Source organism: Nicotiana tomentosiformis, chromosome 9, assembly GCF_000390325.3.
Source record: "Nicotiana tomentosiformis chromosome 9, ASM39032v3, whole genome shotgun sequence".
NCBI classification, from domain to species: Eukaryota; Viridiplantae; Streptophyta; class Magnoliopsida; order Solanales; family Solanaceae; genus Nicotiana; species Nicotiana tomentosiformis.
In genome coordinates, this window is record NC_090820.1 from 7,207,186 (window position 1) to 7,234,690 (window position 27,505).

The 27,505-nt window shown below is 36.7% G+C and overlaps 4 protein-coding genes across 7 annotated transcripts; all 4 read left to right on the forward strand.

Annotated features, from left to right (window-relative positions):
* The first annotated feature begins 234 nt into the window (after window positions 1-234).
* LOC104102550 (protein THYLAKOID ASSEMBLY 8-like, chloroplastic) lies at window positions 235-4,706 on the forward strand. The gene is made up of 3 exons (XM_009610284.3): window positions 235-712; window positions 2,419-2,809; window positions 3,965-4,706. Exons 1-2 carry the CDS (start codon window positions 329-331, stop codon window positions 2,806-2,808), a joined length of 774 nt encoding a protein of 257 aa, XP_009608579.1. The 5' UTR covers window positions 235-328; the 3' UTR covers window position 2,809; window positions 3,965-4,706.
* Window positions 4,707-5,263: 557 nt separating this feature from the next.
* LOC104102548 (3'-5' exonuclease-like) lies at window positions 5,264-27,274 on the forward strand. Of its 4 annotated transcripts, none has more exons than XM_070186228.1 (7): window positions 5,264-7,203; window positions 7,759-7,941; window positions 8,859-8,989; window positions 9,078-9,239; window positions 9,708-9,818; window positions 9,909-11,713; window positions 26,255-27,274. In XM_070186228.1, the coding sequence occupies exons 1-6, from the start codon at window positions 6,912-6,914 to the stop codon at window positions 9,948-9,950; spliced, it is 921 nt and encodes a 306-aa protein (XP_070042329.1). In that variant the 5' UTR covers window positions 5,264-6,911; the 3' UTR covers window positions 9,951-11,713; window positions 26,255-27,274. The 4 variants fall into 4 exon arrangements, with proteins under 4 accessions (XP_070042329.1, XP_009608576.1, XP_009608577.1 ...); XM_009610281.4 differs by having other exon boundaries at window positions 9,909-10,079; XM_009610282.4 differs by having other exon boundaries at window positions 7,762-7,941.
* On the forward strand, window positions 12,235-12,591 carry LOC138898345 (uncharacterized). The gene has a single exon (XM_070184404.1). The coding sequence runs from the start codon at window positions 12,235-12,237 to the stop codon at window positions 12,589-12,591; it is 357 nt and encodes a 118-aa protein (XP_070040505.1).
* LOC117278324 (uncharacterized mitochondrial protein AtMg00820-like) lies at window positions 14,797-15,225 on the forward strand. Its single transcript, XM_033657783.2, has one exon. It carries the CDS (start codon window positions 14,797-14,799, stop codon window positions 15,223-15,225), a length of 429 nt encoding a protein of 142 aa, XP_033513674.1.
* Window positions 27,275-27,505: the final 231 nt, after the last annotated feature.

Consider the following 27,505-nt stretch of genomic DNA (forward strand, 5'->3'; position numbering starts at 1 on the left):
AGTAATAATTTGCTTTGGAAAGTTCAATGTAATTCTCGACCACTTGAAAAGCCAAATAGTATATTTTGCCTTTTTGCAAAATAGTCACAGCATCATAAATTGGTCATTTTTGCAATTTGGTCATTTTTTCGCAAATTGATCATTTTTCGCTCCGACTATTCTTTTCCAATTTCAAGTTAATAATGGCAAGTTCTCAACCCTAATACCAACCCCTTAAACCCTTCCTCCGGAGCACCACCGTCTCCGTCTCCGCCACCCCCACCCCCACCCCCATCCCCATCCCCACCCTCACCTACACACTCTCCCCTTCAATACCCATTTTTCAAAAATGTCAATTAGAACCATTTCAAGACTAAAAATCCCATCTTTATTTCTCCTTAAACACCTTTCAGCTGTTTCTCCATTACCAAAAATCTCTTCAAACTTAGCCTCTTCTTCTTGTTCCACATCATGGGTCCCACAGTTTTCTAGAAATTTCTTAGGGGTTGTGAGGTTTTACCATGATGGAAGACCAAGAGGACCACTTTGGAGGGGTAAAAAGTTAATAGGAAAAGAAGCAATATTTGTGATACTTGGGTTAAAAAGATTCAAAGATGATGAAGAGAAGCTTGATAAGTTTGTTAAAACACATGTACTTAGGCTATTGAAAATGGACTTGATTTCTGTCCTTAATGAACTTGAAAGACAAGAAGAGGTCTCTCTTGCTGTTAAGGTTGGATTTTTTACTGCAAATTTATTTAGCTTTGTTCATATGAGGTAGTTAGTGAAATAGGAAAACAAGAATTGCACAAATTTTATTATGTTCTATAAATATTTGTCATTTCTGTTTCAGTAGTTTTGCATGATGATAACATGAGTTGAGCTTAAATGGAGAAGTGAGGATTCATATAGCCGACCCCAACTTGTTTGGACCTTAGTCGTAGTAGTTGTTGTTTCAGTAGTTTTATTGTTGTATAAAGTTGCCTCTCCATGTGACCAGGCGTTTACGGGTTCGAGCCGTGGAAACAAACGCTTACAGAAATGCAGGGTAAGTATGCGTACAATAGACTCTTATAGTTCGGCCCTTCCCCGGACCCCGCGTTTAGCGGTAGCTTAGTGCACTGGGCTGTCCTTTATTTAGTAATAGAGGAAGTGTAGTCTTTCTTTGTGCCCATTTAATGTCTAGTTATTGTGGAAGGGTTAAAATGGTCTCACGTTCCTTGAATAAACTTGAAAGGTTCAACCTTTAAGGTTTTTTAGCACTGGACTTTGTTGTACTTTTGAATTATCGATTTAGAACTTAATATTTGTTGAAAGTTTATTGGTTTAATACATATAAATATTGGGTTCTGTGAACATTGAATATAGGCTCCATCCAGCTGTGTGATAGTTGGGACACTGAGGAATATCTAGAAAGGCATTTCGGGAATCGGCCTGTTTCTATCTCTTTTCGTTTGTTTGAAGAAAGGAAGGCTCCCAAAGAATCGATCTTTCTTTTCGTTGTTGAGTCTTTGTTTTGGTAAATTAATGCGTGATATTCCAGATCCTCATGACTAATGGTAATGTTACCATTCATATAGATTCCCAGTTTTACTTGGACGCGATAAAATTTGTACAGTTTCACTTGTAAGGCAGATGCTGCAGTAAAGTGCTTTTGGTACTTTACGGTGATCAAGTTTATAGCCGATGGTTATGGTCATGAGGCATAGGAGAAGTTACTTATATTAGATCATAAATGATAGAGTTGGATAATTAGTTTTCCGTGGCTTTATGATAAGTTTGATTGTGAAGTTGTCCTTTTACGTTAATTTGGAATTGAAGGTTATGTAGATGTAGACTTAATTCTTTTAATGCTCTGTGCTGCAATGGACATGTGTAAATAGAACTTCTATTTTGAAGAAAAGAGAGTAAAGTGATCTTGACAACTTAGAATTTGGGAAAAACAGAGGATTACATATGCTACTCTGTGCTTTATGATCAAATGTTCATATAAAGATGTGGGTTACCTCCTCCTACATTGTCAGGTGGAAACTCGGTTGTGGTGGGAGGTATTGAATTTGTGCAGGCTATAATGATGATGTACGGTACAGTGAAAGAGGCACTTTTCATTTGAGCCTTGTTTGAGGAATAGCTTCTCATACATAGTTTCTTTTTGCTGCACCCTTGAGTTTCTAGCCTGTAAAGAAGAGGTGTTATCGATTATAGAGACTCGTATTCTTTTGTAGATTCTTTACTTTTTGATTTACTGCTTCTATATGAGAAATCTTTTTATGAATAAAATTACTTACTTTATGAAGAAAGAGAGAGAGAGAGAGAGAGAGAGAGAGAGAGAGAGAGAGAGAGAGAGAGAGAGAGAGAGAAGCTATGCATTTGCTTTTTATGCTTCAGTTGGAATATGGAATGGCATTAGCACAAACAACTAATTGTTTGTATTTATAGGTGTTTTGGGTTATTCAGAAACAGGACTGGTACCAACCCGATGTTTATCTTTACAAGGACCTGATCATAGCATTGGCTAGACGGAGAAAGATGGATGATGCAATGAAGTTATGGGAGAGCATGAGAAAGGAAGATCTATTTCCCGATTGTCAGACATTCACAGAAGTTATTCGGGGCTTCTTGAGAGACGGATCTCCTGCAGATGCTATGAACATTTTCGAGGATATGAAAAAGTCTCCGTATCCGCCCGAGGAGCTGCCTTTCAGGATTTTATTGAAGGGACTTTTGCCACATCCCCTATTACGGAACAGAGTTAAGCAAGACTTTGAGGAGATTTTTCCTGATCGGCATATATATGATCCTCCGGAAGAGATTTTTGGATTACGTTGAGGTTCGTATGCTCTGTGTTTTGCGTAAACTTGTTTCATACTAGGTTCCTTGTTGGTCAGAAAATGGCCTCCTAATAGCTCTTGCATCGTCTGTTTTAAAAGCTATAACATATTAAGCTTATTGGATAATCACTTTTCATAATACTTGCCGACAGATAATTATTTTCTTAATGGCTAGCTTGTATTTAGAATGAAATAGTAAAGCTATTTCAGTTAAGCTAAAGCAATTGAAAAAAAATTAAGCACACATATCATTGTAATTTTCTGTTCAGGATTGAGACTTGTTGCTGCAATGAGGCCTATAAAAGTGGTGGAGCAGGGCAATTTGGAGATCTTTTAACTTTCATCTACTCATTATCTCTAAGGACTCAACTCATATGAGAATTCAAATGGACTTCGTTCTTTTCACCTTTATTTTTTTAACCAAAGATATTACTATGTTTTTTTGCATAAGTCTTTGCATAGTCTTATTGTACTTTGGGCTTGATGCTTAGGACTCTAGGAATGATTACTCTTCACGACGATTAGGTTGTATGATGTTATGCTCATAGTTAAGTAGTTCTTTCATCGTATATGATTTCTTTATGCCAAATGACAAAGATGCTCAGGAGTTAGGTGGACATTCTTAGCTCTATCTTTTGTGTATACACCCTGGGGGATGTAGCATAGTTTTTATGGGTTCAACCGAACCCAGTATTTTTTGACACGCAACATAAGCGTATTGTGAAAACTACCAAAATTACTACATAAATATGAACTTATGAACCAAGATTCTCAAATGTACAATGAATTCAGTGCTAAAAACCTGTAAAAACCTGTAAGACTAAAGCCATTGGATCTGTATCTGCCTATATGTTAGTATTAATTTTCTTCTCGACACGCGCCTTCTTACCATGCAATCTGGACAATATTTGAAAATAGTAAAGTATGTTGTTATTTTAGCACACATCATTATCTCCATTATAACTCATTCATTCTTCAACTCTTCTATTAAATTGCTTGACTTCTATTAGCATTCAGAAGCACCCTTGGAAAAGGCAAAGAAAAGATTCTTTTATTATATCATGTTATATTATCCATTTTCTTCATTTAAGCTATTATTGTATGTTTGCTTCTTTTGCTTGAATTATATGCGACTGTTTTTTTATTGGTCTCAGGCTTTGAAGAACAAAGCCATACAGTTGTCTTTGCTGCTGCGGAAATATTTATTAGTGGAGCACGCATGATATATATCCAGTTCTAAGAAGCTTCTTCTACCTCGATATCTTATAGTACACAAATGCTATTAGCTCGTTCGAAAGGTATATCCTTCTTTTGATGACATGCTGAGAGTGAGTAACGGTGTTTCTGTGCTATCCTTGGCCGCGGAAATACCAGAAGAATGAGTAGTTCTTATGGTTTTGTTGCTAGATCAGACGTGATGTTAGTTCGAAGTTCGCGATATTTATCTTAACCCCTTGGCCGTTTGGACTAGGAGTTTGCTGCTGCTTATTTGGCTGCTACTTGGTACTGGTGTGAACTTGAGAAATAAATTAACTTCTCAGCAATCACCAGAGTTTTCCTTTTTTCCTCTTGGGGAACTTGTTCAGCTTTAAGTTACTATTCTGTAACTGGTAAAGTTGCTGCCATGTGACCGGGAGGGTACGTTTTCGAGCCGTGAAAACTTCCTCTTGCAGAAATGCAGGGTAATGCTGCATACGATAGATCCTTGTGGTCCGGCTCTTTCCCGGACCCCGTGCATAGCGGGAGCTTGGTGCAGTGGGCTGCCTTTTTGTTCTGTAGCTAGCTCAATAATATGACTTGGTATCTTTCGTGATATTTTGATTGTTATTCACATGGTCTGTAAGGTGCTTATGACATTTTGAGGGTTAAAGTATAGAATGATGTTACATTTGGTTACAGGACTATAGACATAGAAACTAGTCAACCACCTATAATTCTGCTTATTGCATTTTGTATCTCAATTCTCAAAATCCAGTTTATTAGAGACTGAATTATGACATAATGATCAATGAAGTGAGTAAAAATTATGGGAGATGAGTTTTTGAACCTAAAAAGAGGCAAAATGCTAAATGATTATTTCTTATAAGTCCAAGCTTTAGTGGACAGAGTTATTCATGCATCACTGTCGTTGAGGTGCCCAAGTCTTCACTCCCTAATAAACACTCATTATTCAATTGATCGATACAATAATTCTAAGAAAAATTAAGTCTTTACATTTTTCTCCTAAAGGAAGTAATCTTAACAAAATGAATGGTCATTATACTAACTATACATGGATACAACACAATCCTTCAATTTTAGTTAGTTCATTTTTATAACAAGAAAAGGGAATAAATTAAACCCTCAAAAAAGTTCAAACCACTTCATAATGGGTGGTAGAGAGATCATTTATCTCTACCAATCTTTTTCAACTATCAATACTATTTTTCTTATAAAAGAGAGAAAACAAGAAGATAATGATAATACTCAAGTAAATTTGAAAGAAGGAAGAAAAAAGAGAGGAAAAAAACAAGAAAAAAAGAAAGAAAAAGATAACTAAGATGGCTTGGATCTCCTTGATCTCCTTCTCAATTTCAAGGAGGTCAAATTCTTTTCTTGTCAAATTAATTCCTTTAGCTTTTGTCCTTTGCCTAAGCCTCACCTTTCAATTACCTATTGTCAAAGGAAGAATTCAAATTCTACCTTTACAAATTCCTCCACCAAATCTTGTCAAAGCATGTAATAACGATAACGAATGTATTTCGTGGATTCAAACGGATAGATCTAAATCAGACCTTGATTCTCTTCAAAAAGCCGATTTAAAAACAATAGCATTTTTGGCACTCAAAAAAATCGAACAAGAGGCTACAAATGTGTCAATTACAGTGAGATTGAAACTTTTGAATAATAGTGCACAATTATCGTCCGATACACAACAAGCTTTAAGCGATTGCAACGATCATTTCATACCCGCGATAGAGTTAATTAATGACGCTGTTGATTCTACTGTTAATGGCGCGTTTAACGATGCGATTAAATACTATACAACTGCCATAACAGATTTTGAAGTTTGTTATCCTCGTCTTAAGGCAATGAGAACTGCTAATTCTGTTGATGTTGAAGATTATGCTGATAATCATATTGCAGAGGTTGCTAATGCACGTAATGCTTTAGTTAAATTTATTAATATCCCTTTAGATATTCTTAAAATTGTTGCAGCTAGTACCCCACATTAAGTGATTTTTCTTGAAAATTTAATGTGTGTGATTCAACAATTGTTTGTTGTCTCAAATGTAAGAGGTATGTCATATATACTTTGACATACAATAATAAATATATATTTTGTACTATAATATTGGTATGAGATCATGAACTTGAATGGAGCAGATGATTAGTGAAGATTTATATAGTCGACCGCAACTTGCAGAGAATTGAAAAATATAATATAATTATTATTGTTATTGTAAGAGTTAGAATAGGTTTTTTCTATTCAGGGAAGAAGGTTATATTGTCTAATGTGTCAAAATTTGCCTCAAACATTTATGGTACAAAATATTGATTATGTATATAGTGAACTTTTTTATTTTTATAGTACTGAGTTATACTTGTAATGTTGTTTGTATTTCTTTCTATTGTCAATTGCAAATCTTTTGTCAATTGTATTCTTTACCTACAATTTCGGTGTGTTTATAATTTCGAAAGTACTTTCATAATTGATAGAATCCAACGTCCAACTTATGAGCTGGAAATTCCAGTTACATTACGAGTAAGTGAAAATCGATGTTCATTCTTTAAAATACAAAGGTAGAGTAAGTGCACAATAATAACTACAGCAAATCCCAATCTAATTAAGCTCGATTATATGAATCTTTAACATCCAATTTTGTTCAATTTTGATCTATCTCATTCTAATACCCAAGAAAAAATTGAAATTCGTAACACTAGAGTATAGGGTGGAAAGTGTAATTTTAAAGTTATATTGGGTAGTCTGTCAAACCATAACAAAACAACAAGGGAGGATAATGTAATTATAAGAAATATAAAAATCAAAAGCTCAAACATGCCCGCTATTTAGCTGAAAAGAAAATTCTTCTGTACTCTTTTTAGCAATAAATATATAAAATGGAAACCCCAATTTCTAGCGAATCAAACGATTGGGATCGACCTTTTACAGAAGAAGAACTCCAGGAAATCGAAGTTGCATTTCAATCAGCTACTAAAAGGCTTCAGAATTCCGAAGACTCATCTTCCGCCGGCGATGGCGACGAATATCGCCGGAAAAGTCGCCGGAGATTGCCGGAATCGCTTTTTGTTTTTAACTTCCAAAATGAAGCTACTAATTCAATGTCGTCTTTGTCTTCTTGCACTAGAAGTCGGTCTCAGTGTAGTTATTCCTTTCGTTCTTCTACTCAAGGTAACGGCTTTTCTCTCTCTTTTTTTTATTCCCTTTCATTGTAGTTAAATGTTTTTCTGGAGTAATGATTTTTGGTTGCAAATAAAAAAAAATCATGTTCTAATTTGAGTTAGTATAAATTTAGTAGAATGTAATATGATATACACTGTAATTGTTAGATGTCGGATTTGTAGATATCTTTTGGGTGACCTGATACAGTGTAACAAAATTTCTTACAATGACGGTGAATATACACTCTTCATTTTTAGCATGTTTAATAAAGAATGACATATTTCTATATATAGAAATAGTTTAAACTTTAGAAAAATCTATTTAACCCTTAATGGGATGATTTATATCGAACTAATGTTATTCCTATTGTAGCACATTGTAATCAGTTTGGCATACGGTTATTGCTCCAAAGTTTACCTATCTTATGAAGATCTCATGGTGAAATTCTATTAAATTTGGGGGAAATTAATAACGGTTGTTACTGTTGTGTATTAAAGATGGTTGTTAAATTTTAAATAAGGATTTAATGTCCAAGTTTCGTTTTATTTTTTGTTTGTGATGTAGCAGCTAAGATAGTGATGCAATACCCGGAAATATCATTTAAAGGACATGTTATATATAGCAGAACTACTAAAGAAGTGGAGAAATCTGCAGTAGAGCTTTTAAATTTTGTCGAGGAAAAGAAGAGGAAAGAAGGGCATGTTGCTCTTGGATTTGACATTGAGTGGAAGCCCAGTTTTAGAAAAGGTCAGTTCAATGTTAATAGTTTGACTTTTATATGAACTTTGCAAACTACGATGGGAATTCTTGAGTTCTATCAGTCTTTCAGTGTACTAGCTTTTAAATTTATTTATACTAAGCTTCATTTGAGGCGGTGTTAAATGGAATGTGTCATTTTTTGACTGTCATGTGTAAGTTATAACTTGTGAATTTTTTTCTGAAGTACCATCCCTGCGGTGTTAAATGGAATGTGTCATTTTTTGACTGCTAGTTTGTTATGACACTTGATGAATTTTGATAGTTCATCACGTGATTTTAAGGAAATTTACTTGATCTGCTGTTGTCTACAACGACAACGATAACTACTATGCTTCAACCAAAGCTAGTCGGAGCTGGATATATGAATCTTCAATATCCATGTCACTTTATCAATTGTCGTCTGCTTGGAGGAATGAGAGTGTATAGAATTTGATAGCTAAGATTCTTGGTTTCCAGTGCTGATGACAAAGGTGCTTTTAGAAAACAGACAATTCATTGGACCTTAGTGATTACGTCTGCATCTTAACTAGGATATCTACCAAGAATCCTATGTAGCTCATGGTGATTAGGAAGACTTATTTTCTCTATATTTATTTTTGCCAAAATATTTGATTGAGAGATTATTCTTTTTTATGCTCAAAAAGAATAATTAGTGGACGCTAAATACCGTTCTTATAGGTGATCTTTGCATCATTTATTCCCTATTTGGCATCACTTCTTGTGTGTCATACTTTTGTTACTTAAGCATACTCTTTAGTATAAGAAGGCACATATAACTCCTCATGACCTTTTGTTTCGGTTGTCACGTACTTAATTAATTGGATTTTGTACTTCATTTCACTGTCCTTATTTGTGAAATTGCACCCTAGTATCGCTCATTACATAATAATAGGTGCTTTCTTCAGGTGTGGCACCTGGGAAGGCTGCTGTTATGCAGATATGTGGCGACATGAGTAGTTGTTACGTTCTGCATATTATTCACTCCGGAATCCCTCAAACTCTGCAATCTCTTCTTGAGGACCCAACAATTCTGAAGGTTGACGCTTGTTCATTTTTCAGGAACATTTATCAAACAATAATAGGATATGGTTTCTTAACTTGTTAGTGTTCCAATTAATCAATAGGTGGGTGTGTGCATTGCACATGATGCTTACAAAGTTTCCCTAGATCACAATGTATCTGTAAAGACTTTGGAAGATCTTTCTGAACTCGCCAACAAAAAGTTTGATGAAGAGCCCAAGAAATGGAGTCTAGCATCACTAACTGAGAAGCTTCTTGCCAAGCAGGTTTTCTTTTGGTTTCTGTTTCAATCATATCTATTACTATTTTACTTTATTTTGTGTTTTTCGTTGCCGCCATTTAAGATCCTTGAACTGCTGGGGGGTTGGGAGGGAAGAGGGGGAATTGGGGATTGGTTTCTTGCTTTATTCCAGTTTTGTAGGGCTGCTGAGCCTGTTTTGTATCGATAGACTGAGTTTTACTTAGTTGACTTGTTAAAGTATACGCAGAGAACTTCAACCTTTGCAACTGTTTAGAGAAGAAACCAAGTAGAAATGCTACCTCATCAGCTGGACGTATGTGCATATTTTGAGTGTAAAGTCTTGCTGGAAAGACAATTGACTTACTATATTAGGAGTAATTATGATATGCTGCTACTCCCTGTAAATCTTTCTAGTTTTGTTTCCTTCAATTAGAATTCTTTCTTTTCTTGCAATTAAGTGTGAGATTCAACGGAGATTTTCTTGTTCTTGCAGCTCCCCAAGCCAAGTAAGATCAGGCTGGGAAATTGGGAGGCAAATGAGTTATCTAAGGAAAAACTATATTATGCTGCTACGGATGCCTTTGTTTCCTGGTACTTGTATCAGGTCAGCAGTAAAAATCATGGTTTAATCATCATTTCATAATCTTTTCTTTCTTTCTCTCTTCGTTGGTATAAATCTCTTTTTCCACCAAAGGCACTGAAGAGCCTTCCGGAGATTGTTGATAATAAAACGTGAAGACTCGGGACACTTGGCTGGAGAAGGATTTTGTTGCTAAGGTTGTTGAGAAGAAATGCAGCCTGAGCTTCATTTATCTAAAGTGCGGTCCAGTCGAGCTTTGTCCATGGCACCATCCAATTCTACTAGGTAGGTAGATTCCATGTCTCACATTGTTGTGCTAGTCTTTGTTTCTGAATTACAATTATAGAACCTCACTATAATTTAAAGTGCTCCTGGTAATTCCGCTGTTGTAAAATAGATAGAAGCCATCTAAAAGATTATTGCAGTGTAATAAATTCTTGTTGAGATACACTATAAAGCAAATCCTGTTTGTACATAAATAACCCTTCTCTAGGATATCTCACCTTTGATAGCTTTACCGTTGTGATCTCTTCCCTTATGCCCCTTGGCCTTATATTCAGTCAAAGACTCAGCCCCTACGATGGTTTCATCGATGTCCTTGGCCTTATGGCGTTAGAGCTCTTGTTTTGCCCAATTTTGTAAGCCATCAGTGAAGAAGAAGAGTAGATCATCACCTGCCATGGTAGGAAATTGGAGCATTAGCATCGCAAAACAATCCAAATTAAAATTCCGTTTTGTTCGGTTTGGATTTTCGATTTAATCCGAGCCCCTAACTACTCCTATATAAATGTTGTATTCTTTGTTTTTCTAACATAGCAACTAAAATGTAGATTAATATTCTTAGAAAAAAGCAGAACTCGCCATTTATTTCATGCATTAAAGCCTGTACAAAGATTACAGTGGAAAGATATCCTAATACTTTCTCATGCTCTCCTCAAATTTGTCCGCTGGTTTTGCATTTTTCCACCTTTATTATCAATGTCATTTATGTTGATGTGGTTTGAATAAAATGGAATAAAGACAAAATTATATAATGGATCTCAACTAATTTGGAATTGTGATGCAGTATTGATTGAATTTTCTAGAACTTTCTGCATAATATTAACACATAATTTTGTAAGTCAATCTTCGCGTTTCCTTGCCTGCTATAGAAATCACCTTTGTTTCGAGGAAGTTTGAATAAATTGTCATATATTATTTATGTCATGTGCGATTGATATATTTCGTTCTTCTATTGAATATTGAACCATGCTACTCTCAACCTTATTTAAGATACAAGTGCAATTTTTTCTTAATTCTTCATTTGTTAGTATTTTAGAATTATACTCACAGTAGATATACTTACATGAGGAAGTAAGGAACTTGGTTAATATGTTGGAATTGGTGGAAACTATTTAAGCAAATTGATAAGGCTGCGAAAGAAAATCAGCAAATGTTTCAGGTGTGACGGAAGAAATATTGGTTCAATCCAATAAAACAAGAAAAGGAAGGTAAAATTGAAATCCTACTCCCACTAGCTAGGAAAAAGCAAAAACATGCGACATGACAAAGTTGGGTAAACGAATTAAAAAGGTTAGATGTTGAGAATCCTTCTTCCACCAAAAAAAGGAAAAAAAGGCAGCGTTAATAGTTTTCTTGCTTCACTTATATTAAACCCTATATTTAGGACATTAATTCTGTCGAACAAAACAAACAGAAGCTCAAACCCAAAATCTTTTAGCTGTTAGAATGAATAACTTTCCCGATGATATCGTCGTCGATATACTGCTAAAGCTTCCTGTCAAATCACCTGGAAAGTTCAAACTTGTTTGCAAATCATGGCGTTCTCTAATTGAAGATCGTTAATTCATCAAACAACACCGTGACCGATGCCAAAGTGATATAAATTGTCACAGAATCTTATTGGCTTGCTATTGAGAGTGGAAGTGTCACATAACACGTGCAACTTGTGTGAGGTAGTTAGCTGGCAGTTAGCTGTCAATTGGATTGGTTAGTTAGACGGTTAGTGGGTTGACAATATAGTTAATTATGTTGAGCTTAGCTATGTAATTGTTAGTTAGTGAGTAGTAGTCATCTTCTATATAAGCATTGTATTGTGTACAGACAGATAAGATGAAAATAAGAAAGTGAAAATTCTCTCCACCGACTCTCTCTAGAACATTCGATCCTCCATTTGTTGAACTCTCAATTCATCTCTTCTGCTTAAACTTTGACATTGTATTAGAGCATACGGCCATTTATATGGTCTCTCTGAGAAATTGAATTACTGAAAACGTACTTCATCGAAACTCATTAATGGCGGACAACATCGATAATGAGTTGCCGGAAAAATTGAGCCATAATCACCCACTTTTTTTTGCAATCGACGGACAATTCTGGAACTGTGTTGATATCCTTGCAATTGACTGGAACAGAGAACTATTCCGTCTGGAGTAGAGCGATGCGAATTGCGATCCTAGGGCGTAACAAGCTAGGGTTCATCAATGGCAGTTGCAAGCGAGAAAATTACGGTCCAAATTTGGTTGATCTGTGGGGGAGGTGCAACGCAATTGTGTTTTCGTGGATTATGAATTGCGTATCACCGGAGTTACTCAGCGGAATTGTGTATTCCTCCAATGCATATGTGGTCTGGAAGGATCTGAAGGAAAGGTTTGACAAGGTTGATGGTTCTCGCATTTTCCAGTTGCACAAGGAGATTGCTACCGTGAGTCAGGAAACCAACGCTATTGTGACCTACTACTCAAAATTTCGATCACTTTGGACGGAGTTTGACAGCTTAGCTCCAACTCCTGAGTGATTGTGAGAAGTCTAGGGATTTTGTTGCATTCATGAGGCAACAAAAACATCTGCAATTTCTGATGGGATTAAATGAAACATATGAACATGCAAGGGGCCAGATTTTGATGATGGACCCAATTCCTTCGGTTAACAAGGCCTATTCTATTCTAATTGACAAGGAAAGTCAGAGGACTATGTCTTATATTTCTGTTGCCACTGAAAACTTGGAAGTCACAGCATTAATGACCACAAGAGGTGGCAATGGAGGAAATGTCAACACTCAGAGGTTCAAAAAGAATTATAATGTCACATGTGACTACTGTAAGATGAAGGGGCACACTCGTGAAGGAAGTTCAAGTTGATTGGTTATCCGGCTAACTTCAAATATAAGAAGAGGTTTGGGGGTAACATGGCAAACAATGCCATCGTTGAGGAACATAAACCACAGGAGACTGGAGCAGACAAGAACATAGCTGCTAATACACCAAAACAGTACATTGCACCACACTTTGCCTCATAACAGTACAATCAGATCCTGAAGCTGCTCAACAAGGAAACTCTACCTGAAACATCAGCAAACATGGCAGATAGTGCAGGTAGTATTAATGCCTTTTTAGCAGATATCAAAGAAAAGGTTTGGATAGTTGACAATGGTGCAACAAATCATATGGTCTCAGATATAAACATGCTGGATAAGAAACAAGAAGTAAATAGAAATAAGACCAGGAAGGTTCATTTACCTAATGGAGAGGTTGCACAGGTAACACATAGGATCATGCAGATTGGGACAAGCAGGAACAATAGATAATATTCTATACATTCCTGACTTTAAGTACAATTTGTTATTTGTAGCAAAAATCACAAGAGCATTGAATTGCTCAGTTTGCTTCTTCCCCGATTTCTTTGTGTTCCAGGGCCTCTGCAATGGGGAGGTGAGAGCGATTAGTAGGGAGGATGATGGCCTCTACATACTACCTCAAACTACTGGAGAAAGAGAAGAATAAAACAACTGGTTTGTCTAGTAGAATAGAAAAATTGGATGTAAGATTGTGGCACAAAAGGCTTGGACATGCCTCAGCAGGAGCAATAAAACAAACTTTTTCATTAGGATATGATGATTGTAAGAAAGAATTAGAGGATTGTTCTATATGTCCATTAGCTAGGCATGCTAGGCTGCCATTTAGCTCTTGTACTAGTAGAGCAGAAGCAATTTTTATTTGATACATATTGATGTATGGGGACCATATAGTGTACAAACATATGATGACAATAAACTCTTTGTTACTATTGTAGATGATCATTCCCGGATATGTTGGGTGTATTTGCTGAAGTTAAAAAGTGATGTGGTTGTGATTCTGAGAAATTTTATTCAGCTTGTAAAAACACAGTTTGACAGGTGCATCAAGATAGTAAGAACTGACAATGGGACAGAGTTTTTTAATGGTGAATGCAACTCACTATTCCAATCTTTTGGAATAGTTCATCAAAGAACATGTGTGTATACACCTCAGCAAAATGGCATTGCTGAGAGAAAACACAGACATGTCCTTGAAATTGCAAGAGCATTAAGGTTTCAGGGTTCAATTCCAATAAGATTTTGGGGTCATTGCATCCTAACTGCTGTGTATATCATCAATAGATTACCTTCTAGTGCTTTGGAAAGTAAAAGCCCATTTGAAGTATTTCACAGGAAGAAGCCTTCTCTTGACCATATGAGGACACTGGGGTGTTTATGTTATGCCAAGAGGATGAATGTACATGATAAATTTGAAGCCAGGGCAATTGCAGCAACTTTCATGGGATACTCTTCTGTTACAAAGGGATACATTCTATATGATCTGTCCAAGCACAATTCTTTTACTAACAGAGATGTCACTTTCAAAGAGACTATATTTCCATTCAGAATGGAGCAACCACACATAAACCATATGTTTTTAGAGGTTGAAAGTCAGGAGCAACCTAAACAGCTTCTAGATGCAGAAGTGGATTCAATCGCAGATATTGACATAGCACAGGAGGAAATATCCCCAACAGATATGAGTGCTCCACACACAGCATATCCAGACATGCCACATGAGAGTCATCTTCCTGCAGCATCAACTCAACCACCTGACACTCATGAAGTTGCTCCACATAGTGCTGACACAACTGCTTCATCACAGATAATTTACCACCTCCACAAGAGCTCAAAAGATCTAGCAGAGATAAGAGAGTGCCAATATGGATGACAGATTATGTCATTCCCTCACAGCAAAAACCTTATTCCATTAGCAATTCAGTATGTTACTCCAACTTGAAGCCAACTTATCAAGCATACTTGCAGGCTTTCTCTGCAGTAATTGAACCAAGATCCTTTCATGAAGCTTCCCAAGACAAGTTATGGATTGAAGCTATGAGAGCTGAAATTCAAGCTCCTGAAGATAATAAGACCTGGGAGTTGGTGCAATTGCCAACAAGGAAGAAGTCAATAGGTTGCAAATGGATGTACAAAGTAAAGTACAAGGCAGATGGCACTGTAGAAAGGTACAAAGCTAGGCTTGTGGCCAAGAGTTACAATCAAAGGGAAGGGCTTGATTTTCATGAAACCTTCTCCCCAGTGGTGAAGATAGAAACTGTTAGAGCTGTAGTTTCTATTGCTGCAGGCTGCAGCTGACGGTTGGCATATTCATCAAATGGATGTCTATAATGCCTGTCACGACCCAAACCGTAGGGCCGCGACGGGCACCCGATGCCTACATCAACCGAGTACCAACGTAACGTATCATTCTTATCATACTATAATGTAAGTGGGCCAGAAGGGGCATCATGAGATAAACAGAGTAAACATGAGGGAATACCCGACATAGAACGACCCAACCTGATATAAAAACTTATACACGTGACATACGGGCCTATAAGGCCAACGTGATCATTTATAAACTCAAAACATAGGCCGACAAGGCCATACAAGTATCCGTACACACGACATCTGTCTATAAGCTTCTAAGAATACATAATTGTCATAAAGGTCAGGACAGAGCCCTGCCATACCAATCAATACATGTCCTAATCATACTGACCAAATAACAACTCCGGAGCAAATGGAGCGCACCAACATCTTCCACTGAGCTGATAGTCTACTTGGAGGGCTCTCAACCTGTCTATCAGACCTGCGGGCATGAAACGCAGCATCCCTAGGCAAAGGGACGTCAGTACAAATAATGTACCGAGTATGTAAGGAATGAAAATCAGTAAATAATAGACATGAGAGAAACATGGAGTAAAAGACTCAACATGTAAGCCTGAATAACTCTGTGAATCATTATTATTTACAATGTCATGCATATGCGTATAAATGTCATATCATGCTTAGGTATATGCATTCATGACAACATCAAGCCTCTGAGGGTATCCCATCATATCATCTCGGCCACTGTGGGCAAATCATCAACGTATACCAGCAAATCAGGTGGTGGTGCGTATATAATGCCGTAACCTTTTTCCATATCCCATATATATATATAATATACATATATACGCGTATATAACGCCATCTGGTCATGGGTCAATGTAAAGGAATGGAATGCATGAGAAGTACGTTAATAAAATCTCTCGGAATGTCATAACACCATTATGCCTTTGATTAATATCGTGAAATAAACTTTATCAACTTACGTATTTTCTGAGACCCATGAACAAATGATAGAATAATAAGACACATGGGGAATCAAGAATATAGACACCCTTAGTATTTCTGTAAATAGAATCGTTTATGAAAGTTGCGTATTTTGCTCATTTCATTTGTATCATTTGGATCATGCCAAAAAGAAAGAAGGGATAGCCTTAACATACCTTTGCAATCTTCTCTCCAATCGTCAACCAAGCTCAATATGATCTTACGTCTACAATGAGTAACCCGACTTCGTCGTCATCATATAAGCATTGTAACTCTCATATTTCAAAACCAATATTCTACAAGAAAACGGACAGCACCTCTCTACTTTTACTACATCCTATAAGTTACTAAAAGTCACCAAACAGCCCAAACAACAACAATATAATTCACAATAAGCTCTCTGATTACTTCAACAACCATTTTGAGCGGCAAGCTCGATTTACAATTAACAAAAAATATAATTTAATACAATTCATTTTCGTTGAATCTGCCTACAACTTGTATAACATCATACTTATGCTTACCATATCATTTTCATCCCAAAATATCATAAGAATAATCTTCGAAAATAGTCCACACGCCTAACACCTTAACCGTTATCGTCAACCTCTTGTTTTTCATGTTATCTTCTTCAATCCACTGAATTAGCACATAGATAAGCTTAACAGCAGCAACCACAACATAATCCCACTATTTATAACAATTTCCAGCCACAACCAACCATATATATAGCCTCAACACAGCCCACAAAAAAAAAATGATTCCTTATGCCATGTCAATTACTATCTTGAAGATTTTAACTCAAACAACATATGATTAATCTTAAGCACAACCAAGAACATGATTTACATACCTTAGGCAGTAGATACAACTTGAAATTTTAGCCATAACAACACATATATATATATATATATATATATATATATATATATATATATATATATATATATATATAGCCTTAAAACAACCCAACAACCCAACAAAAGATAACAACTCCTCTTCCCCTTTCAAGTGTTATCTTGTAATCTTCATGCAATAACTTAACCAATACATAAATAATATTAATCCCAAGAAATATGGTGTTATACATACCTTAAAGGCCAACTTTTTACTTGTATCCATGAACAACCTCCTCCACGCCTCAATCATAATCACTGGGAAACATGTATATGAGTTACGCACTTATAAGAAACTTGAAGTTCAATTGCCTTCTTCGTGAATTTGAGCAATCGAACTATGAGAAAAGGAAATAGTTTTGTTTTATTGCCGAAACTATTCTCAAGCATCATGCCCTTTTTAATTAAATGAGTTCTACTAATATTCTAGTAGTAGTAGTAGAGAAGGAAATAGTTTTACTTTATTTCCAAAAGTGTAATGAAACCGTGGAACTTTGGGTTTCTGTAATCATCATATGTGTTACACTTTTGATTAAATATGTTGTCAAACATCCAGCTAGCTAACATAAGAGAACCTCTTCCTTAGGTGTATCGTGGGGTCCACCCCACTTATAACTTCCATGCTTAGCAAGCATTCTTAACCCAAAATGTGACACCACCGTATCATCCACACATATTAGTCATACTTTACTTTTGTTGTCATGGTCCCACGTGGACAAAACAATTCATACACTTATCCACTTAAATCAATAATTAACCAATTACTCACATAATTAAGAATTATCCCAAATTACTTAAAATGCTACTCACTTTTAACATACCTAATACACCTTACTATCATAGTCATGTGGTATCTTGTATGACACTAGTCCATAAATGACGGGAATTATAGCTCAGACCGTATTTTATCCCAAATTGACAACATTCAACGAAACTCATTTTCTTCGATTCGCTTACCCTTTCACCTTCACAAATTTAGTAATCACTTGTTTGAAATAGCGTAATACTTATAACCTCAAAATAACCTTGTTCTTGAACTGATGTCAATTTATGACAAATCCAACGTACAATACTATGGGGTGTAACATAGTTGTAATACTATAGCCTTTTAAGTTACCTTCAACAATAACAGATGTATGTACAATCGGCCACACCAATCTCAGTTATGCCCTATAGGAGCTAACAGATATGGTTTAAGAGAAGGACGGGATATCAGGATCCAACTGGGGTTAGAGTAACCCAATAATGGTGGATGGATTGTTATCATTAGCTAACCTTTCCAAAGATAGTGCAAATGTGGTAATAGATCTCCTTGTGAGACACCCAGATGGTGAACTCTAGAATAGTACAGTTAGATATGAATACTACAATTTTCAGACATTTCACAAGATAGGCAGTGGAATCCTAGAAGGGATAAATATTTTTCTTAGCATGACTCCAACTCCGAGTAAAAAAAAAGGCGAATGTTAGGCATTCCGAAGAGCCAGTGAGGTGAAGCAAGGGGAGCTAAAAGTGAAAGAACGTTCTGTTGAAGTTTTCATAATAAAGTGATAGACAAAAATATTATCTGGAGAATAAGAAGAGAGTAAATGAAGCATCATGAGTAAGATGTGATATATGGGTGACAACGGTAAATCAAAATATGACACGATGATGGAGTCTATAGTCAAGTGAAGGAAAAGACAAGAGGAAACATGCCTTAAAACAATAAAAGAGTATACGCCATAAAGTCATATCCCCATTTCGAAAAACGAGTTGGTGACTCCAACGTGATTACCAGAAGGAAAAGTTAGACCCCCAGAGTAATAGAAATCAGTATGGGCTGGTGAACAAGATAAACTGAACATGAATAAGGGACCGAAGGATGTTATAATAGTCGGCATCGTGAGAATTTTAGAGATCACGCTCCAGCGATAATAGAATGGACAACAGAAAAATAACCTTTAAAGTTCATTCAGGAAGACGTTTCTCTAAAGCAAGCACAGTGAGCAGAGTTAAGCTTAAGGGACTAAGTGTGCCAGTTACACTAAGTGTCACCCTCGTGCCTAAGAACTTTAGTTATCCTTGGTACAGAAGGGTTACTGCAAGGCGGGTAAGATGTACGGTAAATCAAAATATGACACGATGATAGAGTCTATAGTCAAGTGAAAGAAAAGACAAGAAGAAACATGCCTTAAAACAATAAAAGAGTATACACCATAAAGTCATATCCCCATTTCGAGAAACGAGTTGGTGACTCCAACATGATTACCAGAAGGAAAAGTTAGACCCCCAGAGTAATAGAAATCAGTATGGGCTGGTGAACAAGATAAATTGAACATGAATAAGGGACCGAAGGATGTTATAATAGTCGGTATCGTGAGAATTTTAGAGATCACGTTCCAGCGATAATAGAATGGACAACAGAAAAATAACCTTTAAAGTTCATTCAGGAAGACGTTTCTCTAAAGCATGCACGGTGAGCAGAGTTAAGCTTAAGGGACTAAGTGTGCCAGTTACACTAAGTGTCACCCTCGTGCCTAAGAACTTTAGTTATCCTTGGTACAGAAGGGTTACTGCAAGGCGGGTAAGATGTCAGTAAATATATAAAAAGAAGCCAAAAATGAAGAAGTAACTATGGAATAGTAAATAAAGAATACGGTAAAAAGGTGAAAGGAATGAGATTGCATTTATTCAGATCCTACAGATATGATACGACTCCAGAACATTATGCAAGCATGACACCGGGGAGAGGCAGTAAGGGTTCCGCACCAGATAATACTGATAAATAAGTGGGAATGAGCACTCGATACATAAGGAGTCAGTACGAGAGGTAAGTTAAGGCAAATGACATAACCCAAAAGGGGTTACGCAGAATATAGATATGAGAATGGACCAACGAGTAGTCTGTAGTGGATTCAGGAAGAGTCTAGTTATGGCTAGACAAGAGGATACAAATAAATCAACAGATTGTGCAAGATATACATAGTGAACCCCAACATAGGGAATCCAGTCTCGCAGATACGATATCGCAATTGTTGAAAAGAATTTCAAATTGGAGTTGGGTAGTTAAAGGTAATGTATAATTGTTTCGGAAATAAAAGAGAGTACCACTGGGGAGACATTCAAAATTTCAGTTCAGAAGCAACCCTACGAGCACAAGGGCGCGAAGGTATGCAACTAAGGATAATTATAGGCGAGTAAGAATATCAAAGATTCCTTCGGGTATGCGATGTAATAAGCTTGTAGCTTTACAAGAGTCAGAGTGTCTCCACTATATACTACCCCGAAAGACTAGCTGAGAAAATAAGGAAGAAGGCTTCAACCTAAGCATAGTAACATAAAGAAGAAATGGTCTTGTAACAACAGTCCCACTACAACATTGTATGCACTCAATAAGAAAGTGGCACCTATCGTGGCTAATGAACGGGAAGAAGAAAAAAATCAAAAGGTGATATTCAAGATCATATGGGTTGCATGGAATTCCTACATATGTGGGCACTAAGATGAACCAAGTATTCATGCAACAAGTGGCAGAACGACCAGGAAAAGTCATTGCTTACATTTAAAGACAACTGAGAAGGCACGAAAGGAAATCTATGGTGCTAGCAATTTAAAAAAAGATTGCGAGTAGTATAAATATATATATGTATAAGTCGCAAGCTAAGGTATGATAGAGCGACAAGGTTTAGGTAGCCAAGAGTAAGGTTATGAAAATATGAGTGAGAAGGTGACGAGAACAGGTAAGGCCTCGAGATTAAGACTATCAAAACAAGAGAGCTGATGGTTTCCCTAAGTTATAGAAAGCTCGGTACAGTCTGAACGAACTCATAGGAGTCTAAGAATATGAGCAATTAGAAGAGATGAAATGCAACCCTTGTAGTAGAATAAGGGTGTAATTGTAATAGATAAAGGATGACGTTTGGGCCTTCGATTGAGTAATGATTTGAAGGAAAAAAAAGGAATTCATGGACGGCACGGGATTAGAGTACCCCCCATAAGATGAATCACGTTGGAATGCTATGAAAAAAAAAAACGGTTATTGAAGCATAGTATCGCCCCTAGGTGGATTAGGCAAGCCACTTCAGATATCCCCCGATAAGACGTAAGCCCTAATGGCAATGTATTACATAAGAAGTCTAAAGTTTTCAGTGGTAAATTGTAGATCAACATTGAGGTAAATCAACAATGGATGGATAAAAGTTACAAAGTACGAAATGAGATTAGCCCATCATTCTTAAGATGAACAGTAATGAGAAAGGATTAAAGGACTTAGATTTATACATATAGGATAAGCAACGAGAGTAACATGGAGTTTGGTAGCAGACCTCACAGTAAATCGAAGTAAGAGTTATGGTATAGTATGATCTACTTAGATGTAGTAAAGCCATAGACACCCAGAGGGACAGCTTGTCAAAATTCTGTATATGTTCACAAAGTGAGGCCTAGAGATTGGCTAAAAGCTAGAGGAAGAATCGAATAGGCGCACATACAAGGAAGAAGTAGTACAAGCTACATGACAGAAAGTAGCAAGAGTTACGAGATTGGAAGAATTCCGACCACAAGCCGTGGGGTGAGAAAGAGGTCTAAAGGTGGGAATGCCCTGGACATTGGATTTATTCATAGAACAGTTGCCTAAATGACAAGGACAGTATTAAAACCATTCGTAAAAGCTATCCGATTATGAGACCGATAAGTGCATCAGTCAACATTCGAGGACGAATGTTCCAAAAGGGGGGAATGATGTTACACTCCGTAATATTACAACTATGTTGCACCCCGTAGTATTGTACATTGGATTTGTCATAAATTGACATCAGTTCAAGAACAAAGTTATTTTGAGGTTATAAGTATTATGCTATTTCAAACAAGTGATTACTAAATTCGTGAAGGTGAGAGGGTAAGCGAATCGAAGAAAATGAGTTTCGTTGAATGTTGTCAATTTGGGATAAAATACGGTCCGAGCTATAATACCCGACATTTATGGACTAGTGTCATACAAGGTACCACATGACTATGATAGTAAGGTGTATGAGGTATGTTAAAAGTGAGTAGCATTTTAAGTAATTTGGGATAATTCTTAATTATGTGGGTAATTGGTTAATTATTGATTTAAGTGGATAAGTGTATGAATTGTTTTGTCCACGTGGGACCATGACAGCAAAAATAAAGTATAACTAATATGTGTGAATGATACGGTAGTGTCACATTTTGGGATAAGAATGCTTGCTAAGCATGGAAGTTATAAGTAGGGTGGACCCCACGATACACATAAGGAAGAGGTTCTCTTATGTTAGCTAGCTGGATGCTTGACAACATATTTAATCAAAAGTGTAACACATGTGATGATTACAGAAACCCAAAGTTCCATGGTTTCATGACACTTTTGGAAATAAAGTAAAACTATTTCCTTTTCTCTACTACTACTAGAATATTAGTAGAACTCATTTAATTGAAAAGGGCATGATGCTTGAGAATATTTTCGGCAGCAAAGCAAAACTATTTCCTTTTCTCAAAGTTCGATTGCCCAAATTCACAAAGAAGGCAATTGAACTTCAAGTTTCTTATAAGTGCGTAACCCATATACCTGTGTCCCAGTGATTATGATTGAGGCGTGGAGGAGGTTGTTCATGGATACAAGTAGAAAGTTGGCCTTTAAGGTATGTATAACACCCTATTTCTTGGGATTAATATTATCTATGTGTTGGTTAAGTTATTGGATGAAGATTACAAGATAACACTTGAAAGGGGAAGAAGAGTTGTTATCTTTTGCTGGGTTGTTTTAAGGCTATATATATGTGTTGTTATGGCTGAAATTTCAAGTTGTATCTGCTGCCTAAGGTACGTAAATCATGTTCTTGGTTGTGCTTAAGGTTAATCATGTGTTGTTTGAGTTAAAATCTTCAAGATAGTAATTGACATTGGCATAAGAAATCGTTATCTTTTTTTTTTTTGTGGGCTGTGTTGAGGCTATATATATGGTTGGTTGTGGCTGGAAATTGTTATAAATAGTGAGATTATATTGTGGCTGCTGCTGTTAAGCTTATCTATGTGCTAATTCAGTGGATTGAAGAAGATAACATGAAAAACAAGAGTATGACGATAAAGGTTAATGTGCTAGGCGTGTGGACTATTTTTGAAGATTATTCTTATGATGTTTTGGGATGAAAATGATATGGTAAGCATAAGTATGATGTTATACAAGTTGTAGGCAGATTCATGGAAAATGAATTAGATTAAATTATATTTTTTGTAAATCGAGCTTGCCGCTCAAAATGGTTGTTAAGTAATCAGAGAGCTTATTATGAATTATATTGTTATTGTTTGGGCTGTTTGGTGAATTTTAGTAACTTACGGGATGTAGTAAAAACAGGGGAGGTGTTGTTCGTTTTCTTGTAGAATATTGATTTTGAAATATGAGAGTTACAATGCTTATATGATGACGACGAAGTTGGGTTACTCATTGTAGACGTAAGAAGATCATGTTGACGATTGGAGAGAAGATTGCAAAGGTATGTTAAGGCTATCCCTTCTTTCTTTTTGGCATGATACAAATGAAACGAGCAAAATACGTAACTTTCATAAACGATTCTATTCATAGAAATACTAGGGGTGTCTATATTCTTGATTCCCCATGTGTCTTATTATTCTATCATCTGTTCATGGGTCTCAGAAATTACGTAAGTTGATAAAGTTTATTTCACGATATTAATCAAATGGTCTTATGACATTTCGAGAGATTTTATTGACGTAATTCTCATGCATTGCATTCATTTACATTGACCCATGACCAAATGTCGTTATATACGCGTATATATGTATATGTGATATTGGAAAATGTTACGACGTTATATATGCACCACCACCTGATCAACTAGTATACGTTGATGATTTGCCCACAATGGTTGAGATGATATGATGGGATGCCCTCAGAGGCTTGATGATGTTATGAACGCATATACCTAAGTATGGTATGCCATTTATACACATATGCATGACATTGTAAATAATAATGATTCACAGAGTTATTCAGACTTACATGTTGAGTCTTTTAGTCCATGTTTCTCTCATGTCTATTATTTACTGATTTCATTCCTTACATACTTGGTACATTATTTGTACTGACGTCCCTTTGCCTAGGGACGCTGCGTTTCATGCCCGCAGGTCCCGATAGACATGTTGAGAGCCCTTCAAGTAGGCTATCAGCTCAGTGGAAGATGTTGGTGCGCTCCATTTGCTCCGGAGTTGCTATTTGGTCAGTATGATTAGGACATGTATTGATTGGTATGCCAGAGCTCTGTCCCGACCTTTATGTCAATTATGTATTCTTAGAGGTTTGTAGACAGATGTCGTGTGTACGGATACTTGTATGGCGTTGTCGGCCTATGTTTTGAGTTTATAAATGATTATGTTGGCCTTATAGGCCCGTATGTCACGTGTATAAGTTTTTATATCAGGTTTGGTCGTTCTATGTCGGGTATTCCCTCATGTTTATCTCATGACGCCCCTTCTGACCCACTTACCTATGATGATAAGAATGATACGTTGGTACTCGGTTGATGTAGTCATCGGGTGCTCGTCGCGGCCCTACGGTTTGGGTCGTGACAACGCCTTCCTCCAAGGAGACCTGCATGGTGAAGTATACATGGACCTACCTGAGGGCTTTACCAGCCAGGGGGAGTGTAAAGGCCGGTTAAATCCCTATATGGCCTAAAGCAAGCGAGTAGACAATGGAATGTGAAGCTGACTGAAGCATTGATCCAACATGGGTTCACTCAAAGCTGTTTGGACTACTTATTGTTTACAAAGAAGCAGGGAAGCAACATTGTGGTCATTCTAGTATATGTAGATAATATGCTAGTTACAGGCAACAACTTGCAAATGATTGAAGATACTAAAAGGCAGTTGCATCAGTCATTCAAAATTAAAGATCTAGGGGAACTAAGGTACTTTCTGGTGATTGAATTCTCTAGATCACACAAGGGGATATTGATGAACCAAAGCAAATATGCCCTGGAACTCATATCAGACATAGACCTGAGTGCTGGAAAACCAAGCTGAACTCCTCTTGATAGTAATTAGAAATTCACTACTAGACAGTTAGTTGGATGCATTGACAGGGTTACAAGATGATGAGCCTTTGGTAGATAGAGAAAAATACCAAAGACTCATAGGAAAGCTATTATACTTGACTCTAACCAGGTTGGATATTGCATTCTCAGTTCAGACACTTAGTCAGTTCCTACAAGAGCCAAAGTAGTCACACTGGGAAGCAACACTGAGGATAGTAAGATATGTGAAGAGGGATCTAGGAATAAGAGTATTGATGAGGAGCAAAAGAGAAAATAAGTTGACTGCCCTTTGTGATGCCGATTGGGCTTCATGCCCAAATACGAGAAGGTCAGTGACAAGATTCATTGTGAAGCATGGGGAATCATTAATATCATGGAAATCCAAGAAGCATGACACTGTGTTAAAGAGTTCTGCAGAAGTAGAGTACATGAGTATGGCATCAGTTGTATCAGAACTGGTTTGGCTGATAAATTTGTACAAGGAGCTGGGAGCAGAAGTGGAACTACCAGTAAACAAACTTAGTGATAGCAAGGCAGCTTTGCAGATAGTGGCCAATCCTGTGTATCACGAGAGAACTAAGCATATCGAGATCGATTATCAATTCATCAGAGAAAAAATACAGTTAGGAGCAATTAAGACTGTGCATGTGTGCTCAAGGGATCAGCTCGCAGATGTGTGACCAAGGCATTACCAAGGCAACAACATGAATATCTAATATCCAAGTTGGGGATGCTAAATGTATTCGCACCCTCCAGCTTGAGGGGGAGTATTGAGAGTGGAAGTGTCACATAACACGTGCAACTTGTGTGAGGTAGTTAGCTGGCAGTTAGCTGTCAATTGGATTGGTTAGTTAGACGGTTAGTGGGTTGACAATATAGTTAATTATGTCGAGCTTACCTGTGTAATTGTTAGTTAGTGAGTAGTAGTCATCTTCTATATAAGCATTGTATTGTGTACAAACATATCAGATGAAAATGAGAGTGAAAATTCTCTCCACCGACTCTCTAGAACATTCGATCCTCCATTGTTGAACTCTCAATTCATCTCTTCTGCTTAAACTTTGATACTTGCTGGTACAGGTCGTGTTACCAAGACTGCTACTCCATAGATGCTCCACTTCAACATGATTCTGTTGTCTCTGTTCTTGAGCTTCCTCTCCCAGCACTCGAACTAACATTGGAAGGAGTATTTGCGAATGAGTTTGTATTTGTGAATTCTTGCAATGGTTTATTTCTTCTATGCTTCTCTTCTGACATAATTGTTTTGTGGAACCCGACCATCAGAGGATCAAGAATAATCCCTGGTCCAATCTCTGTTGCGAATTGGCATACGAGTTACTATGGTTTAGGCCATGTTTCTTCTTTCCAGGATTACAAAATAGTTAGAGTTGTAAGTACAATATCAGATGGCTATTATGTTCAAGTATTTTCGACTAAAACTAACTCGTGGAAACTGATTGGCAAGTTACCTCGGTGCAATGACTTTAGGCGAGAAATGGTTGTAGATGACGGATTTATTTATATGATCACGTTTGAGCATGCCCACAAGAAGTGTATTATTCAATGTATGTGTTTGAAAAATGAAAATTTTGGAGAAATATTATATCCAGATGGGACAGATCTATTTACTGTGGGAGACAACATTTTGGCTATCTATACGAACCATATTAATGAGATGCAAACTTGGCAAGTTTGGTATTGTATGGAAAAGAATGGAATGAGCACCTGATGGAGTAAAATATTAGCAATTACAAAGTTTGGACCTCACCTGTGTGACATAGCTTGGACCAGCCCTTTGGTTTTTAATAAGGATGGAGATATATTGATTTTGGAGAATACATATAATGAGTTTGTGTTTGAGGTTTATGATTCAAAAAGACAAAAGTTTGAAGAAGTTGAAGTTGATGGGCTTGAAGAAGTTAAAGTTGATCTGTTTATAGGCCCCAACTCTGAATATGTTACACTAGCATATGTGGAGACTTTAATTTCTCCTAATGCTCTATAGTACTACAACTCAGTTTACAAGTTTAATTTTTTACATGTTTCTTTTAATTCATTATTCCTTGAACTTTGTTATTCCATATTGTGTCATTCTTACCAGTATTGTTAGTAGTATTCTTGTATTTCTTATTTTTAGATCTTTGTTACACATAATGTCTTTATTTTTTTCTTGTGTCGTTACTGTTGCTCGCTTCTTGTTTAGTGTTTCTTTAGCCGAGGGTTTATCGGAAACAACCTCTCTACCTTCACAAGGTAGGGGCAAGGTCTGTGTACACACTACCTTCCCCAGACTCCACTCGTGGAATTATACTGGATTTGTTGTTGTTTAAT

Excerpts from the sequence above, each read along its gene's own strand:
- LOC117278324 (XM_033657783.2), top strand. The coding sequence starts at position 14,797 with ATGACAGATTATGTCATTCCCTCACAGCAAAAACCTTATTCCATTAGC.
- LOC138898345 (XM_070184404.1), top strand. The coding sequence starts at position 12,235 with ATGCGAATTGCGATCCTAGGGCGTAACAAGCTAGGGTTCATCAATGGC.
- LOC104102548 (XM_070186228.1), top strand. The coding sequence starts at position 6,912 with ATGGAAACCCCAATTTCTAGCGAATCAAACGATTGGGATCGACCTTTT. Across the intron at positions 7,204-7,758 it reads CTTTCGTTCTTCTACTCAAG|CAGCTAAGATAGTGATGCAA; the intron begins GTAACGGCTTTT and ends TTTGTGATGTAG. Across the intron at positions 9,240-9,707 it reads AGAAGCTTCTTGCCAAGCAG|CTCCCCAAGCCAAGTAAGAT; the intron begins GTTTTCTTTTGG and ends TTGTTCTTGCAG.
- LOC104102550 (XM_009610284.3), top strand. The coding sequence starts at position 329 with ATGTCAATTAGAACCATTTCAAGACTAAAAATCCCATCTTTATTTCTC. Across the intron at positions 713-2,418 it reads AGGTCTCTCTTGCTGTTAAG|GTGTTTTGGGTTATTCAGAA; the intron begins GTTGGATTTTTT and ends TTGTATTTATAG.